General features: G+C 43.8%; 1 protein-coding gene across 1 annotated transcript in view; it reads left to right on the plus strand.

Moving 5' to 3' along the window:
- Positions 1–18,921, plus strand: part of DIAPH1 (diaphanous related formin 1) — a 182,443-nt gene extending 163,522 nt beyond the window's left edge. Inside the window, exon 27 of the mRNA XM_063130058.1 lies at positions 12,989–18,921. Within this exon, the coding sequence (XP_062986128.1) occupies positions 12,989–13,164 (176 nt within the window). The 3' untranslated portion in view covers positions 13,165–18,921. The remainder of the gene's footprint in view (positions 1–12,988) is intronic.
- The last annotated feature ends 596 nt before the right edge of the window (positions 18,922–19,517 follow it).

Consider the following 19,517-nt stretch of genomic DNA (forward strand, 5'->3'; position numbering starts at 1 on the left):
GAAATGTTTTTAAACTGAAAGAGTAGGCGGGAACCCAGGAGACATGCGCAGTATTGCGTGGGGGAGGGTTCCCGCCCAAAATTATCATAAGCTTTGAAAGTTCCGAAGTCGAGCTCGCACGCCCATGGGTGTGAATGCACAGATGACCACTCGAAGAACTCCAGTTACAGGTAAGCAACCTGCCTTTCCTAATATAAAATTGTGTACAATTAGTTGTCCATCAACATGAAATGTGCCCTCACGTTGCCTAAAAATCCTTCGGATATCTACAGATCCATTCGGGGCTCTGAACAATCTTCTAACTGAACTGTGGGTTTCTTTTTCACATTTATTAATATGAATCCTGGCGAACCTAGACCCCCAATGACTCAGGAATCCTTTTGGTCAGACGTTCTAACTTAACCTGCATCTTTTTCTGTACCAAGTGCTTATTGAAGGAATGAACACCCATGCTTTTTTATAGTGGTGCTGTGGGAACATTTATATTGTTGTTGAGTGTTTTCTTTTACTCTGTGTGTGTTTATTGTATTTGTCCTTACTTGAAAATCAATAAAAATCGTATTAAAAAACAAAACAAAAAACTGCCCCCTAACGGCACCGCAATTTCGGAGGTCTGTCAAAGATCCGTTGGACCCCCAGATTTTTGTTGCGGTGCAGCTTGGAAGCCATCCATCCTACTATCCAACTCGATTGGTTTCATAGCTCCTGAATGCATAGCTGTAGCTCTGCTTCTGTCATTTCTCACCTCAGAGATACTTAAGTGGAGAATATTCTATAAGGAAAATTGTGGGGAAAGAAATGACAAAACGGGGCTTGCTGTAGTTTCTGGGCCAAAGCCACTGTTGTGTCTTGAATCTAATAGTTTCCCACCCTTGCAACCCCCGTTTCTTCTTCTTTATAGCTTGATGGCCTGGATACACCCTGAAGCTTGCTAGATTCTGTAAGACCTCAGGAACGCCTTGTTTCCTTCTGGAGCTTTTCTAGCCAGTTGGCCTTAGAGAGCAAAATCCATGCAGAAGTGAGCAAAGCAGATGGGCAAAGTCTTTCAGTGTCTTGAGTGCAATGAAGGGCTCAAGTTCATATATTTAAGTAAAGTGTATTAATACTGACAAAATGAAACCAGAGCTTCTAACATCTTTTAAGCCACCCTTCCACAACCTGCTGGCTGGGGCTGATGGGAGTTATGGTACAAAATATCTGGAGAGCACCAAGTTGGGGAAGGCTGATTTAAACTAATTATGCAGGCTCTGGGTTCCTGTGGCATGAGAGAATATCCAAGTTATAGATGCTTTAAAAAGAAATGTAAGATGACCTTACCACACCTTGCTTTTTAGCCTTCCTCATAACCAAGAGAAGCCCCTTGGAGAGGCCATGCCCAGAACTGCTGATTTTCACAAGATTTGTACCAGGAAAAAAACACAATTGGCTGATTCAGACAGAATGGTGCAGAATGGTCCCATCAAAATACAAGCTAACATGACTTTTCATGCTGTTTTCTGTAAAATGAAAGATCCTTATACATGGTATACAATTGTGGTGTGTCTGTGTATTTTGAAGATCATTTAGTTATAGTAGACAACATGAAATAAGTCTAGTCAACTTGTATAAGAAAAGGTGGCCTTCTATTAATGTTATATATAGATTTGTAATTCATATGTGTTATAAAATTAGATCTTTTCTGTAAAGTGATGATTGGAATTTTATCTTTAATTTGATATTGTGCAATACTTTTAGAGTTTGTGCAATTTAAATGCGAAGTAATTTTGGTATATGTATAAGTGTGTTAGTAGATTCTAAGTATATCATTTTGAGGACAGAAATTATTTGTTTAAATAGTAACCTCCTGAGGAAGTTGATATTTTTAAAAAATCCTCTTTATTTATGAGGACAATAAAGAGAAATAATTCTGCACCAGTCATTCCTCCATTTCACTTGAATGGAGCCAAACTCTCCCTAAGAGTTGTAGGTAATTTGCAGAAAGTCAGTGAAAGCGATACTAATCAGCAACGACATGTTATGACAGCCTTTTTCACAGTCCAATTAAGCAGAAATATTAAGTTTTAAGCTGTTTTAGTCCCCTCTGGTGGTTGGTGGGATCAAGTTAACTAACAGTTCAAACACCTTGACTTATTGGAGCTGTAGATTGGACTTGACAGAGGCAAGACCTATCTTCTAGTCTTGCTCAGTCTGATCTGTGAGCCTTTTTTTTTAATTAGGGCAGGGAAGGAAAAGTATTCCTAAGCCATGGGAATCCTGAATGTGCTGGTATTTGAATAGGTAGAACAGAGTTTGAGTGAATTTCCTTTTCTGTGCGCACTAGACATAGCATGAAATTTGGCACAAAAAGACATGAGAGTCTTAATTTTGCTTCTAGAAAGCAGATTTCTGCACCCCATGAGTGCAGGTGGGGAATGGGGCCATTCCTGAGAGAAAGCCCAACTAAAGGCTTGCAGACCATGAGCAAGAGAGGATAGGAGGAGTTGGGCTGCTTCCTCAACCTATGATTGAGGAAACTTAACTTTGGTTTGGCATGATGTCTTAATTGAGCCACTGACACACTCCCTCATGAGCTAAGACAGAAGCAAAAAGGCTGTTAATAGAGAATTTTACTTTTTATGCACATCTTCTGTTTACTCCCTCTTGGCTAATTTAACTTGGAGAAAGGAAGTGGGGTGCATAATATGGGGTTTTATGCTGCGGCCCAGATAGAAAGCCCTTGGGAACTGAACTGAGATCAAGGACCACGGGTCCACAAATGCTCTTGCCAATGGAGAGTTTTTTTAAAAAAAAAAGTCTGACAAGAACTCTCTGGATCATCCAGATCTCCCACTGAGCCTCAAAGAGATTCAGAAAGCAGTGAAACACTTTGCTATTGTACGTGCTTACGGGGTCACACTCATGCCCCCTCACCAGCTTGAAACTCAGTGTGGTCTAACATGTAAGACCTGAGGAGCCAATAGAAGTACTGCTGTAACAGAACATGCAGCATTCTGAATCATGAGCTGCTGAGCCCTTGTTCTAGTCTGTACACTCTCTCACACACACACTCTCACACACACACCTGTCCTTGTACAGAAAACTCTAGGACTTGTAGTTTGAGAGATAGGGCAAAGTGTGCCTCACTGTGCTCAATGCTTTCTAAAGAAGGACAAGTCCCGGAATGTCTTAATTCTTGCTGGCATTTCCTATACATAGGGAGGGGCATCAGTGGGGTGTCACAGCTGACTGACAGCAGGAATAAGCACCATAATAATCGAGCTGGGAGATCCATTCCGGCTGATAGAATCATTGAGATGAGAATCAGCTGGAGTGACTCATTCCATTGGTAACTCATTCCATTGAGACAGAAGTCCTGGGTTCCTTTAGATCCTTGTTGTTTCCATATCACCCCAGGCTGAGCAGAAGTGAGAGCTGCCCACAGAAAACAATGGAGAAATGCAGGGTTTTAGCATAGATCTGACAAAACAAAGTGGCAGCAAAGAGAGCAGAATGTTCTTCCTAACCTGGGTCCTATTTAATGTGGGGAAAATGTGAATTTAGTTTTTTAAGACATTGCCAATGCCGATACAGTCTGTTATCCCAGTATTGATGACTGAAGGGCTGTACACACACACACACACACACAGAGAGAGAGAGAGAGAGAGAGACTTACAAATATAATATAGATATAGGCTGAAGCTGACCTGGCTTTAAGCCAAAAGCCTTCCATACAAAAGGCTCCTTAAATCTGCTTAATCTACTCAGTCTGTTTAAATTGCCCTTCAGATACCTTCCATTCCAAAGCATCCAAAACCCTTGTGCTCTGTTGACTTACATGCAGATGCACTCTACTTCTAAAAGTTTAAAAACTCTCCCCAAAATCATATTTTCCACATGAAATAAGACTTCAGTTAGATTATGACTTCCTGTTCTTGCTGTGACTTCTTATTTCTGGCTTAGAGAAATTATGCTTAGACACCCTCATCTTAGGGGGAGGGGGGAGCTTTGAGAAGCCGCACAATGAGTGAATCCTGTCCCAGACTGTCAGTGGCCCATATGAGGAGGGGGAAGCTCAGTGTTGGAGCACAAGGTTGGTGTGCAAAAGATCTCGGGTCCAGTCCTTTGCATTTGCAGTTTAAAACAAAGGGCCTCAAGTAGCAAAATGGAGAGTTACTGCCAGTCAGAGCAAACAATACTGAGCTAAGTGGGCCAGTGGGCTAAGTCAGTATAAGACAGCTTCTTATATTCATGGGAGTATTTTGCTGATTTTTTGCAAATTTGTACAAGAAGTCTACTTTTGTTTTCTGCTTTAGCCAACTATGAGTCTCAATTTCCTGGTTCATGTGTGCTTAGGGTGACCCTATGAAAAGGAGGACAGAGCTCCTGTATCGTTAACAGTCGCATAGAAAAGGAAATTTCAGCAGGTGTCCTTTGTATATATGGGTGCCCTGCCCTCTTTTAAATCTGGTCACTCTAGTATAGCTCCTGCAGCTTTAACTGTTGTGATGAAGAGGAAATTTCACCAGGTTCTCCATATATACAAAGGACACCTGCTGAAATTCCCTTTTCTATGCAACTGTTAAAGATACAGGAGCCCTGTCCTCCTTTTCATAGGGTCACCCTATGTGTGCTCAAAGCTATGAAATTGATGTGACCCAGCTCAAAAGTATACCAGTGAGTACTCCAAAGTATATCTTTCTCTTTATTCTAAAGTCTACATAGCTGACATCGTGTGTGCGCGCACTGTGCACATCCTGAGCATTTGAAGCAGCCCTTCCTTATAAAGATATTTGGGAGGTTTTTTATAGCATCCTATCACTGCAGCAGAGTAAATGCTTATAAATCTAATTAGCTGTGATCTTTGACTCTGCTTTTGATGATGCGCAGCTGTCTCTATTCAGTGATGCCGACAGCTTCTTGCTTGGATGTAAAGGAATGAAAAGCAGACAGGCCTCTGTGTGTGCTTCGCTGAAGAGCTTAAACAGCTATTGTTGGGGAAGTCAGCAGGGAGATTGTTCCCACTAGTTCATTAAGAAAGACATGTCAGCCGCTGCCGTCTGCAGGATGCTGAGCAGACAATAGCCTTGTGTCTGTCCCCTTGCAACTTGCCTTTGCAGTTGTCCTGCCGTCATGGTTTCCGCCTGATGATTCAGATGGCCTTCTAATTTTGACTACTCATCTCTTCTGCAGCCTTGGCATCATGCAAACCATCTGCTCCTCTGGTGATGAAGTTTAGATAGTAAGGAAATGAGCCAATAATGCCATTTCCCCTGGCCTGGCTCTTTTTATATAGCCTCCATACATTGGGAGCCGTGCCCCACCAGCAGGGGGCAGTGGTGTGCCTAAGCAAGCCTGGATAAGGGGTGGGGGTCATTGGCTCTTCCCCATCCGTAAACAAGTGTACAGCTTCATGGTTGTGATCTCATTGCTTTTTGTCTTAATGGGAAACTTGCTATGCCAGTTGGTTTGCTTTATTCCTTCTGTCAGTTGGTTTGCGTTATTCCATTTCATCCCAGCCTCAGAATTTGCAGCTGTTATTTATTGGAACTGCTGTACCATGAATGTGTCCCCAGCTGCTTTTGTAGAAGTACAGAAAACCGGGTATTTTGTCACCACAGGGGCTTCAGGATTCCTAGTGTTGGAAGCCTATTTAGCGTTCCTTCATGTAGGCTGGCTTTTCCCATCCTGGTTCCCTCCCTGAATCCCCCAGCAAGCTTCCCCTCCCCCATGACTGGGGGTTTCTGGGAATTGTAAACCAACACCTCTGGACTGCAACAAGCTGATGTAGGTGAACCCTTGACACTCATCAGGCACCTTACTGCCAGGATCATCACTACGTTTGAGCAACTGTATTTGAAACTCAGACTTCTGCAGGTGTTTTGGAGAGAAATGTCTGCATGTCTGTGTGCAACAAGAAAACATATAGCCAGGAGAGATAGTCACATGGTAGAAACCCACACAGGTGGAAATCCACACATGAGAAGTACTGACTGTATTAAGTGTGGAAATTCAGTACAAATGAGGTGTCAGCAGCTGGGCAGCCTAATCCTAAATGGCCAGATTAGCTTCCAAACCACAGAAGGTTAAAGCAGGGGATTAAACAATTTAAAATTGTGGTTGGTTCCCATTCAGGTTGTACAGCACCATGCTATATAAATCATCATCGTCCTCATCATCAATATTTCCCTGTCTTAATTCTGGCTTAGGCACAGACTGACAGACAGATTTGGTAAGCAGTTCAAGTTCTTTAACCCATTTGAACTACTACAGTAATTCAACTGCATATTCATGTCAGTTTATGTTTTAAAACATTGTTGTACTCCTTAATACTACATTCTCCAGAACTCTGTTTGACTGCGAAGGTATAGGATGAATATCCACCAGAAAATGTTCGTGCTGCTGACATGTACAGCAGGAATAGCTAGTGTAACTTTCGTAATTGCTATCTTTAGATTGTTCTTTTTTCTCTCCAAGTTGTGAAGTGCATTTTTCCTTAAAAGAACAGAGGAAGAGATTAGTACATTTGTGTCCAATTCTTGCACTCCTTGAAAAGTAGCTCAAGGTCATCACTGGACTAGCTGGTTATTTCTCATGTAAAAGCCTGTGCCACCCAGTTCATTATGTGAAGTACAAGGCTTCAAAAGCTCCAGATTAGTCCATGCTTTAGACCTAGTTCTAAGGTGAATGGTAAACCTGTATCTGGCTTGTACCACTGCGGACGGCAGGTGAGCACTTCCATGATGGAATTCTCCATATTAAAAAGAATGTAAAGTCCTTGCATTCATTCATATGAGTCTGCGCACCCCTCATTCTGAAGTGGTAAAGCCTGGGTGCAGGCCTACTGCCACAGTGCAAGCTAAGCTTTAGTTTCCAGTTTTGGATATACATGAGCTAATCATTTTGGTTCCATGTAATGGCGGGCTTTGTCCTAGGGGTAAAATGGCTTAGTCACCTGCTTTATGTGCTTGCTTTGGCTGTCATTCTAGCACAAGCTTATACTCTTCTTAGTGCAAGAAACTAACTTTTCCCTCGCCCTCATATTTTTGGAGATATTAGGGGCCAGTTAGCAGCAAAACCTTGAACTGATGGCACAAAACCTTGAACATGTGATGCACAAAAGACGACCACAACTGTAGCACCTTAAGGGCCAAAACCACAGTTTAAATAGACATGAACTTCCAGGGGTTAGGAAAAAAGTGCTCCTCGTGCCCGAAAGAGGAGCAGGGGTCACTGCTTCTGAGTATTCTCAGCAAGTAATTTGATGGGCACCTCTTTTATTTCCTCGCAGCAAACTCTCTCCTGTCCATTGGTGAGGTGGAGGAGGACACACCTGAACGGGTAACCCATGGGCATGTTCATGTTCCTTCCTCTCCCTCCCCTCCATTTGTGTGTGACTTCGTCATGTGCTGCACGCAGGGGGCTTTGGAAGAGGAGATTGACATTCAGGCAGCCTCAGGTTCTGGGTTGTCATTCAGGCAGCCTCAAGCCAGAACTGATTGAAATGGGCCTTCCTCTTGGGTAACTTGAGGTACAACTGGCTCTCTTCACTTCCCCCTCTGAATTGTGATCTTTCCTCACTTCGTGCTGCGGAATGATATGTATTGTTTGGGTGCCCAACAGGTCAACCTTTCTTGTATTCTTCAGCCTTCTGAGGCTTTTTTCTCACTGTCCTTCTCATCATTCACCTCTTTCCTTGCTGGCATGCGCAGTGTTCCCAGCTCCAGTACTGCAGTGATCCATCATCCAAGCAATGCAGCTGGCTTTCTATGTATTACTACTATTACTACTACTATTGTTTTTGTTGTTGTTACTTCAGATATTTACAAACCTGTGCATCTTCACCCTACAAGCTTTGTTGCAGAAAATATTTCTCCACGTTGTCCTTCAAGGGTAGGTGAGGGATGGTGGTCTGCCAAGGACGTTATGACAGTGTGCAGATGAGCAAGCGACCAGAGAGTTTTTGTGTGGAGAGGGGGTTCCTGATTTGGGACAATGGCTAATTAGCAACAAAGTTTTGGGGAAAGGATTTATACAACAGATTAAGTTGGAATTCAGGAAAGTGATTAGAGTACTAGCAAGCACTGATTACTAGGGTGAGCACATGTAAGGCCCAGTAACAACCAAACTACATGTTACATGCAGTTCTGTCCAACTTTCCCTCGATTTTTTTCTTTGGGTGCTTCCAGACCAGCCTTCCTCAACCTGGTCTGGCTGGGGCATTCTGGGAGATGCAGTCCAACACATCTGGAGCGCCCCAGGTTGAGGAAGGCTGTTTCAGACAAATGGTTCCTAGCGCTATTAATCAAGGGGTGTCGTGCAGCTGTTCTGTCTTTTCCTCCTTGATGGATTTTCTGTGGTAATAAAAATAGTGGTGGTAAAACAGGGGATTATTATTATTATTATTATTTATTTATTTATATAGCACCATCAATGTACATGGTGCTGTACAGATAACACAGTAAATAGCAAGACCCTGCCGCATAGGCTTACAATCTAATAAGTGACAAATGGAAAATGACCTCATCTGGACCCTCCTAAAATTTTGTGAATTAGTTAGGATGATTGCACTGCAAACGCCTTGTTTGGAAGGACCCCTTTAATGCAGGGATGGGCAGCCATTTTTGGCTTGAGAACCTAATTGGTCCCGGCCAGGATGTCAAAGGCCCAAAATGTGTAGAGCCACTACTGGCATGCACCCCCCCACCCCACCCCCATATTTCCTCTCACACAAACATGTGCAAACACCCCATTCTCTTTTGCTTACACACCCCATTTATTATTTCTCTCTCTCTCTCTCTCTCTCTCTCTCTCTCTCTCTCTCTCTCTCTCTCTCTCTCTCTCTCACACACACACACACACACACACACACACTTCTCAGCTCCAGTTCCTCAGAGACTCCCTTTCTCAGCACTGAATAGGGAAAAGGGCTTAGCAGATTGGAGATAAACCCCCTTCCCTTCTTTTAGAGCTGGTGCCTGGGAAAGAAGCAGACAGGCCACATCCAGTCGACAGATCAGATGTCCCCCTCGCTTACTTTAATGAAAATTTTCCCCATGTTCTTCCTTTGCTTCTAACTGCAGCCACCTGCAGCTGCTTTTCATAAAAGCTGGAAGGCACTGGGGGGAAGCTACCTGGAATTTCGGGTCACATTTGTAGCTTGGCCCTGAACTGAAGCCTGGAAGAAAGTCTACAGGTGAGAGTGCAATAGTAGGAAGTGGTCCTGCAGCATATCAGGCAAACAAGCTCATAGGGGATTTAAGGAGCAGGACTTGTCCCCTTTAGATGGGGACATGGAATGGGTCAGTGCAGGTAAAATACGCAATCATTTTGAGGGGTACATGAAATGGATAACAACGTGGTGCTTGGGATGTTTCTTGAGGAGGAGAGGTGGGGTGATTTCAGGAGCCAGATATTTAGGAGCTGTCCTGTATCACAGTGTAATGCATGCAGTATGCAGGAGAGAAATGCTCTGTGGAAATGGGATCCTGGAAGAGCGTGGTTTGGCACGTATTGCCAGGCGATAGAGGACAGTTCATATTCGGAGCTGCAGTGCTTGCGCCCACCACATATGAGGGTTGCATGCTGTTGAGGGTCTGTTCTTGATGCTAAAAAAACCACCTTCTGTCAGTCACACCAAGAATATGCCCTCTTTCTGTCTGGTGAACTGAATTCTCCGTGGAACTACAGTCAGCAGCCACAGCTTCCACTTTTGTTCTCCTATCTTTCTCTTCACCTCAACATTCTTCTCTCCAAGCACAGATGTTTTCTAAAATTTCTATTTATAAGGTTTGTGTGCATGGTCATGGTGCAATTCCATATCATTAAAGGTTTTGTACATTGCATGAGTTCTGATTTGTGTACTGTGTGTGTGCATGCTTTTTGTGGACACATCTGTGCATGGTATAAGAGATAGACATATTTGCAGACAGCTTTAGTGCTAGAAAGTTTGAATGTCTTTGCATGAAAGTAATGTACACTCTCCTCTCTTTGCAGGCCCCAAATTTGTTGTGATCTACTATCATGGGAACTCTTGACAGGACAAAAGTGACCATTTCAGCTGTTTACCTTTCTATGTTAGTGAGTTGCAGGCTAAGGTTTCCCATGATGCGTAGAGTTTGTGGTCTGGATAATCTCCAGTAATAGGAGGTGTCTTCACAGACTAACAATGTTCCCACTTGGGCATCATATCAATAATTTGCAAAGAAAAAGTGCAGGCAGTGTACCTTTGGAAGGCAGTGTTGATTTCTTGTTGTCTATGTGTAATGAGTACAGGCATGATTACAGGCATTCTCTGGAGTACAGTATTCTTCTAGTCAGAACTGTAGGTGATATAGGGGTAGAGACTGCTGATCCAAACCTCTTTGGGTACAGCCTTGCAACAGATATCAGAGGTGTAGTCTAGCAGTAACAATAGTATAGATATATGGTCAAAAGGACCAGTTTTATTGACGTTCTCAACAAACTGAGATTGAAGAAAGAGCTGAAAATGATACATATTGATACTCTGGCAGACTCTGTACAGTTGATACCAAAACATGCATCTTTCAAAGCATCTGCCTCGGGCTTCTCTGCTTAAACTGGTAATCGTGCCTCCTCCCAAGAAGTCGTGTGCTACAAAGAACTGCCCCACCAAGTCCCTCCTGTTATGTAGGACTTGGTGTGTCAAACATTATCAGCTGAAGTGTTTGTGTGTCTGTGTGATATAAGTATTGACAGAAAAGCTTCATCTCTGAGAACAAACACTCAGAGTTGTTTTATTCTGATAGCCGCTTTTGCAGAATGTATTTGATGTAGCACATAGCTTTCAGCTATATTGCCCTATTTCAGTTGTGCAACCCTTGAGATAACAAATTTATATTAATTAATTTTTATATTAATATACTACAATCCTTTCTCCAGTACACGGTGCCAAGAGGGTTGGGCTCTTTGAGGGTTGCATCTGTGCTTGCTTTCCCTCCAGGCCAATAATTCCAATGCATAGAAGCGTTTGCGTGTGTAAAGCTACATAATTTTAGTGGTGCACCGTCTGCGGAAGTGTACCCACTAGCTCTGTTAAAATGAACATTTTTTTTATTACAGGAATGAGACTAGGTGAGCCTTGGGTTCATACCTCCCATCTCTTCCTCCATCATGGCCACAAGACCAGATACTTTTTTTAAAAAATGAACCACAGTTGAACATTAATGAACCCTGAACTGTGGTTAATCTAATCTTATCTTGAAACAAGCAGCTTCATCAACCAAGGTTTGATATTGGTTTGCTTCTGTAAACACACAAACAAGTTATTGCAGGCCAGCTTGGGGGCAGGGGAGAGAGAGTGCCCCCTTTCCTGTTCATTCTCTTTAGATTTTTCATCTTGAAAGAGAGCAAATAGAATCTTGGGACAATTTCTTCATTCCTCTCCAGCTTCTTGTCCAGCCATTTCCTCTTCTACTTCACCATGTGTATATCCTATATTATCTTCAAACTAGTTGTGACCCTTGCATGAGGTTGCAGCATCTCAAAATTACATTCTTGCTGGATTTGGGGTATGCTTTATGTGTTTCCATTGATTTTGGGATTAATGGAATCCCATGCTTCCAAAGGAAAATTCTATCACAGGTACCCTTCAATTAGAGGGGCCCTGATTTAAACTACCCTGGATCAATCTACTGTGTACATGACCCACAGCCTACTAGCCAAATTGTCTGCTTTCCAGGATGAGACCTTGTGGACCTGGTATATAGTTTGCAGTAGCCCTGGTGTTGCCCACTACACTCATTCTTACACATGTACACCTCTCATTTCCATGCACCCCAACCCAATCACTGCTTTACCAGTTGTTGCTTCAAATGGGGAAAGCTGGTAGTTTCCTAGACTCTTTTCAACAGAAAACAGCTTTACCTCCAGACACCAAAAATGGGACTCTGTGGTTCCTGCAATAGAATCCTCATTCTTAGACCATCCCTGGAGTCCTTCCCTAGGAAGCAGGCTGGAGCTTTTGAGGACTGCTTCCAAGGACACTCTGGGATACTCTAGTTGTTACTAGAATGACTGGAATCATAGAACCTGTTCCTACACTGTTTCCCCCTTCTTTTTGAGAGCCACCAGTTTTTTGAGCACCGGGAGATGCTGGAGCCTGCCTGACAGTACTTGGGGTCTACCTAAGGGACAGGTTTGCACCCCTACTGCACATATGAGCCAGTTTGGAAGTCATGACTAATCTTGGGTAGGCGTGAATAAGCAGGAGCAAGCCTGCGTGCTGGTTCCCCTGTGTGCATCCACTCCCACTGCAACAGGCAACCCAGAGGTGCCCCATCCCTGGGTTGTTTATCATGACATTTGAGCCTGGAACTCTGGGGAGAGGTTCTGAGTTGTTCATCCCCCAGCAACCCAGAACATCTCCCGAGTTCCAGGCTCGGATGTCACGATAAACAACCCAGGGGTTGGGTGTCCCTGGGTATTTGTCACAGTGGGAGTGGGAAGGCATGTGGGAACCAGCACACATGCTAGTTCAAGCCACATTTTCAGTAACCCACAATTTGTTAACCATGGGTTGTATATGATGTGTGAACTGGGTCAGTCAGTGTATCAAGTGACACTGAGGACCTGGCTTACGTTGTACATCATGCCTGTGTAACTCCAGAGTCAAAGAAAAGAGACTTCTAAGATAGCTTTGCAAAGAAGACGACAAAAATGTAAACAAGTCTAAGAGACATCTAATTTCTGTTCTGCTTTGCTTTTGTGGAAATGTTTCCCTTGTGAAGGCTCCACATACCCCCCAAATCGCAGCTTTTACTCTGCCTTTCTACAGTAGTGCTTTCCTATAAGTTGCCTGTATCCTTTGCCAATCTGTTGCAGTTGGTTGTGCCTCCAATGAGCGTTTACAGATTGAAAGGATCATTTGAGAGATTCCCCACCAGATTTCAGCTCTTCCTGTGCTTTCTTCCTATAAGCAAAATCGACCAAAGGGCAGCAGCTTGCTCTGGAGTTTCTTTGATGTCTTACCTTTTTTTGTTTCTCTCCCCAGCAAACAGAAAAGTTGGCTGTGCTGTCACCTCATTGCTAGCCTCGGAGTTGACTAGGGAAGATGCCCTAGGTGGAAGCAAGCCAAGCAAAGCGCTAAAGAAGGATGAGGCTGGAGAAGCCCCTGCTGGGGAAGTTCCCGATGAAACCACAAAGGAGGCAAGGAGTCGTCAGAACTAGAGCTGAGTGCCAGGCTAGGACTAAAGCCTTTGGCTTGAGATACATTTTACAGAGGAATCAAAACATCACTGAGTCACTTTGCAATCTTTTTTATTATTATTTTATTTTCCATGGGCATGGTATGAAGAGACGATCATATAATGACTTCTGCCTTACCCTCCCTAGGGCTCTTTTGCAACATCTTTGAGCCTTCTGTTATCCTATACATCTCACCTTGAATCTGCCTTCTGCCTTTTCAGAATCAAAGCTACAAAGCTTTTTGCTGAGCATGCACCACGCTTGGAGCAAAGGTGAGAGATGCTGCGGCATTAATTTCCTCACCTGCAGGCAGGGTGGGGAGTACTATCTTAAGAGGGGAAATTACGTGGGGGGGGGGCTGTAAGCCAGAGCCCTGGCCTGTCCACGTATCTCTCTGCACAGATGTTGCCAAAGCTGGAATGCAACAAACTGCCTTGACCAGGACACTTGCATTTTGGCAGCCTGGCCCATCGGCACGTCCCCAGGGCCCCTCCCTTTTCTCAAAAGACGACCCTCAGCAGTGCTGGAGGTCACAGCTTGTCCCCTCTGCACTGTTCCATAGGAGGAGACTTATCGGGCATCTCAGCTGGATTTGCGTTTCCTCAGCTACTGTGCTGTGCAGCATCTCCGTTTCTCACTTGCTGCCTAATGTCCCTTGGATCACTGTCATTGTGGCAGCAGGACTCTGCCCTGGCAAGATGGAGAATCTTCTCCTTCCTTGCGCTTTGCATTGAAATGATTTTGCTGCTCTGCTGTGCTGCTATTTCTCTCTTTTTATGTGAGCTCTTCCTGCTGGTGTCAAAGTGATAATAATGGTGACCTTTTGAGAAAAGAGGAGTGTGGGTGGTTGTTTGGTAACTAGCCATAGGGGTAGCATGCAGTGCCAGCCTCTGCATGCTTTTGAGCCAAGAGGAACAAAGCTTGTGGTTCAGCATTGCTCAGTCTTGGGAAGGATTCCTACCCTCCCCACGTCTGAGAAAAAGTGCTTGATGAAGCCCCAAAGGAATGATTCCAGGGGTGGGTGGGGTGGGGGTGTTCTCTGCGGTATACCTTGTGCAGGATGCGCTACTGGAAGAATCTGTACCTTTAGTGTTTTGTGGCAAAATCCCTTGTGTAACTGTAAGCACAAGGTTTGGAAGCTGCTGCTTTGGCCTCAAGAAAGTGAAGGCCTGCTTGTTTGGGCGGCTGTCGTGCCATGCAGATCAACATATCTTAACCTCCATGTAATAGCAGAAGAGGGGTGGAATCACCCAAAATGAAAGATCAGTTTGCAAATGTATCTATTTTTCTATCAGATTTTGTTTTTAAAAGGAAATTTAGTGGGTAAAATTAAAATATCTGAAATATATGCATGTTCCTGAAGTCGCTTCCTTGACTGTTGCACCGTCCCTCACTCAGGGGCTAGGGAGAGGCAAGCCATCCCCCATCCCCCAATAAGCATTCTCTCCTAAGAGGGATTTGGACCGCCTTGCAGCACTTCATGAGACACCTTACTAGAAGCTTCTCAAGTCACAGAAGACCTGAAACCTCACCATCAGTTACGTGGACTCTAGCAACAGAATCCCTGTCTCATGTCCATTATCTGCACCCTATTCAAATTCTTTGGCGCCTTTCATGTACGAAAGTCCAGCACTAATACCTGTTGAGATTAATATACACATGTTAGAATGTCCAATACTGGCTGTTCTCAAAATTTACATGGTAATGCTGACGATCTCAAATGATTGTTGTGAATGTCTGAAAAATCACAAGATACACCAATGGGTGCTGACAGTTACTTAAATGCGACTGTCAGCATTCACATGTCTATATCCAAAAAACTAGAGAAATGTGTATCTAGTTTTTGACATTTGTGCAATTAATCTGGGATTGTTTTGAACTTTCAAGTTAACATTTTAAATATCATACATGTGTAAAAGCCTCAAATGTCTTGATTACAAGATGCATATGTCAGAGGAATGCAAAGCAGGGGAAGTGGGGACCTATTTCTGCAGGCCCACCCCCACTGCTCTTCTGAGCTGCATCCTCCCTCCCCCCAACCCCCGGCCCCAGAGTGGTGAAGCATCCATGCAACTAGTTTGGCATGCTCAAGAGAGGATTTGGACTTGATTTTCTAGAACATCATCCCCTTTATATGAGTTTTGAAACTGAAAGGAATTCTTCCAAAGCAATTTGCAGTAATGCATAGAAGACCCTTTTATTCAAAAAAGAACGCCAATCTAACAAGGCTAATGGAAAGTTTTGAGTTGCTAACTCTTTGGATCCTATGCAGAGCCATTAAAGCCCTGTCGCAGTGAGGCTAAAGAAAACTGACAAAGAAGAACTTCCCCTGCCATCATTTCACCAACATTGCGGGAAGTCAGTGCCTTTCACCCCCTTCCTCTTGCTGCCCATTATGTTTGAAATTTCCAAGACTTGGTCCCAAAAATCTGAGACCTTCCTCTTGCTGAAGAACATGGTGCTGAGGAGAGAAGGTGCCCTCCTTTGTTTGCCATATTCCAGGCTGTTCAGTACAAAGAAGCAGGCTGAGGGTAGGACAATGCCTTCTGCTCTGGGACTATTAATAAGATAAGTAATCCTCTTAAAAATATATCTCCTCCTTCCTACATTGTCGTAAATTATCGTTCCGTACCAGGATGAGAAACCTTTTTCAGTCCAAGGACTACGTTGGTTTCTCTATAACCTTCCAGGGGCCACAAGCCAGCAGTCAGTGTGGCCAAAATCGAAAGTGAGCATGGCCAAAGCTACATTCCATATCTCCTCCTTGTCTCTCCCTCCTCTTCTCTCTCATTTTTATCTCCACTTTTCTCCCTTTTTCTCACCTTATCTCTCCTTTCTCACCACATATATACACACATGCAGCTCTCTCTCTCTCTCTCTCTCTCTCACACACACACACACACACACACTGTATTTCCTCTCTGTGTACTAAGAATGGGATGCCCCTTCCTCAGTGCACAGAGAGGAATCCGTGAGCTGGCACTCCAGGATTGTTCTCTTCCTGTATCAGCTTGCTGGGTTTCCTCTATGAATGGAGTCTATGCAAACCACCTAAAGAAACTGTCACATGACAGCATGCATTTTAATGCCTATAATGCCAGTTAAGTTTCATGACTGCCATATTGCCATCTTATTGATAAATGTGGAAATCTTACTGAAAATGAAGAATGGGAAATAGTTCGGCACATTCCAATGGTGCCGTTTAGCAATGCTGAGTCCTGTTCAAGTCAAATGGGAATTGCATAGAAAGAAGAGGAAAGCAAAGGAATCTCCCATTGGCACTAAGCAGTTGCTAAATGATTGTGTTGGAGGAGAAGAAATACATGACTGTGACAATTCATTTCAAGCAATATTCCTGCTTTCCTCATTGCAAATGATTACAAATTGGTTAGCCATCCTAATAACATGTGGCCTACTTTAAGGAATAGTTGTGGCCCCTACCCGTTTCTAGACTCAGTGGGGGCAAATGCCAATCTTCCTCCCTCCCTATGTTGTTCCTAAATTTATTTTCCAATTTCTTTGCTAGAAGGCAATTGCTACTTTCACTACTATAGAAAAATATATAAGGCTGTATTTGGCTCAGGAAAACTGGATTGCTGCATTAGATTTTTGACTGAAAGCTTACCAGGTGAGGGAAGGTTTGTCCTCCACCAAATGTCTCCCACATGCAGCCACCAAAATAAAGAGCTACAGGCTCTCATACTGAAGAGAGAAGCAACTGCATTTGAAGCTGATGTGTGTGAGAGGAATCTGGGGCTGGAGGCCTTTTCCTTCATCGATGCAATGAGTGAGAAGACAGCAGCATCGAAACTTCTACAGAAGAAAACTTTTGGCATTAGCAGAGATCGACCTAGCAGGATGCAGGTACAGGCTAGGAGAACTCTGCCTCTCCTTTGCATTGCCCTCTTCCTTTATCTGCAATAGGATAAAAATAGACAGGTGGGATTGTGACCAAGGCCCAGGGTTTTATTCATGTCGGCATCAACCAGTCGCTTATACTGACCTGGCATGAGAGCTTCATCCTTCAGTAGGGGTAGCTGGGAAGGGCTTAGGTCTCCTTCCAGGCTTTGTTTCAATGCGTGCAGAGCCCTCTGGCTAGACCTGCCATCTCTACACGTAAAATCTTGGGACTTCGATGGGCATCTGCTCTACATCAGTCTAACCGCCATCCCACAGTTTACCCACTGGAGTCTTCCCTGCTCCTTTTCAAAGGGTTGGGAGCTAAAAGGTTGCCTGTTCTAAGGATGCTCAGGAAAAAACAAAGCAATAGGATGCATCCCAGCATGGAGGGGTGATTTTGTTTGCTGCTGACCATTTCTTGATGAGGACTGGGTGAAGTGTTTTCTGTATCACAGATCCGAAAGTGCATCTAGGCCCTTTCAGGCCATCGAGGTGGACGGGTGCTAGGTCACTCTCAAACTTCCCTCTCCCCCAAGCCAACAGTCTGCCACTGGGAACTTTGAAATTTTTTAAATTGTAGTTTTGTTACATTTCATAAGAGCAAAAGTTATAATTCATAGTGTATTAGTTCCTTTCTCTCAAAGCAAAGTTGTGACACTGGGGTCTTTGCAACTTTTATTTTAATGGAATTTTGTTAAGTTATATTTCATAAGAGTAAAAATTATCATTGATAGTGTATCAGTTGTTTTTTGCGGGATGTAATCATATCTAATTATTTCGTTCAAAAATGACAATTAAAAATTATTTGCTTTCCTGCATCCTTTTCATTTTAGTTCATAATATGGCAGAGCCATTTTCCAATATAATTCTAGGGAAGAAGGACCCCCAAATATCCATTGAACATGTGAACACAGAAAGTACATTTATATTAGGGCTGTTCAGGCAAATTCTCTCATTTATCCAGCCACATGAGCTTAGTCCTGCTGGCAACGCACTTGGTGGGCAGGAACCTACTGTTTGCATATTTGGTGAATGTGAGAAGAGGCCGAATTTACATAATGAGGTATGTGTGGAGAGCTGCTCCCTCCTCCGATCCCGAGTAGCCCAGAATACCACCTCACCTGGGCCCTGTGCATGTTGCTAGAGGTGTGGTTACCAGAGGCGACCCGGCTCTCCTGCTCAGTGTATGTGAGTTGTTTGTTTATTCATTTATTACATTTATATACCGCCCCATAGCCAAAGCTACAAACTATCTTATTGAGCCAGTCTATAGGTCCATCTATATACCAGGGTGGGATGGGACCAAAGCCAAAAGTATACATACACATAAGCACAAACCTCCTTACGTGCCTTTATCCACTTTGGATGCCATTTTTGGTAGAAAGACAAGGTATAAATCAAATAAATAATGTCCTCATGCTGGATGAGCAGCAGGGAAGAGTGGGCCAGCATCTCAGTGGTCTTCCCCCCTGCTCAGCTGTTTCCCAATCTCACATACTTCGCGGATTGGGAGACAGCCAAGCCATGGCAAAGAGGAAGCAATTCCTTTGGACACTTTTCCTTCTAGGTGCTCCTATACCATTGGAGGGGGCGGGTCTTGACCAGTGCCTTGGTGGGTCAGATGGGGAAGCTTTGCAGGCTTGAGGTTTCCCATCAGGTTCTCAGGCAGAGGTCTTTTCCCCAGGACATACTAAAACAATTAACAGTACTTGCCCATAGGCAAACGAAGGATAGTACTTGCCCATAGAGAAACCATACTTGCCCATAGGGAAACATAGGATAGCATTTGCCCATAGGGAAACTATACCTCCCCATAGGAAAATCATACTTGCCCATAGGGAAACATAGGACAGCACTTGCCCATAGAGGAACCATACTTACCCATAGGGAAACAAAGGATTGTAATTGTCTATAGGAAGTATGGTTTTCCTATAGGAAGGTATATTTTCCCTATGGGCAAATACTGTCCTATATTTTCCTAAGGGAAGTATGGTTTCCCTATAGGCAAGTATGATTTTCCTATGGGGAAACAGGGACTTGTTTGGGCATTGAGCAGTCACCCATCACCCAAATGGTTAGCTCCAGCCTGCCTTCTAGAGCTGAATAGAAAGGTTGAGGCTCGTTTCTGCCCTCATCACTCAAACCGGCAGTGGTGGTAGATAGCCGAGGTGCCGGGAATGCCTCTGCTGCCCATCACCTAATCAACCAGCTCCTCCTTCCTTTTTAGCTTGGAGCTAGGGAGGGAGCTAAGAGCATGGTTGGTGGAGAATGCGGAGAGGGAGACACTATGGTCCAAACCACATGGTGTTAAAAGTGGCTCTGTGTTTAACATGTACTTAAAAAAAAGAAAAAAATACAAATAGCCACCATCAGCAGGAAGAGGAGGTTGATAATTATCAGAGTATCAGTAGACTGGGAGAGGGAATTTAACCCTT

Source organism: Elgaria multicarinata, chromosome 7 (assembly GCF_023053635.1).
Source record: "Elgaria multicarinata webbii isolate HBS135686 ecotype San Diego chromosome 7, rElgMul1.1.pri, whole genome shotgun sequence".
Taxonomy (NCBI): domain Eukaryota; kingdom Metazoa; phylum Chordata; class Lepidosauria; order Squamata; family Anguidae; genus Elgaria; species Elgaria multicarinata.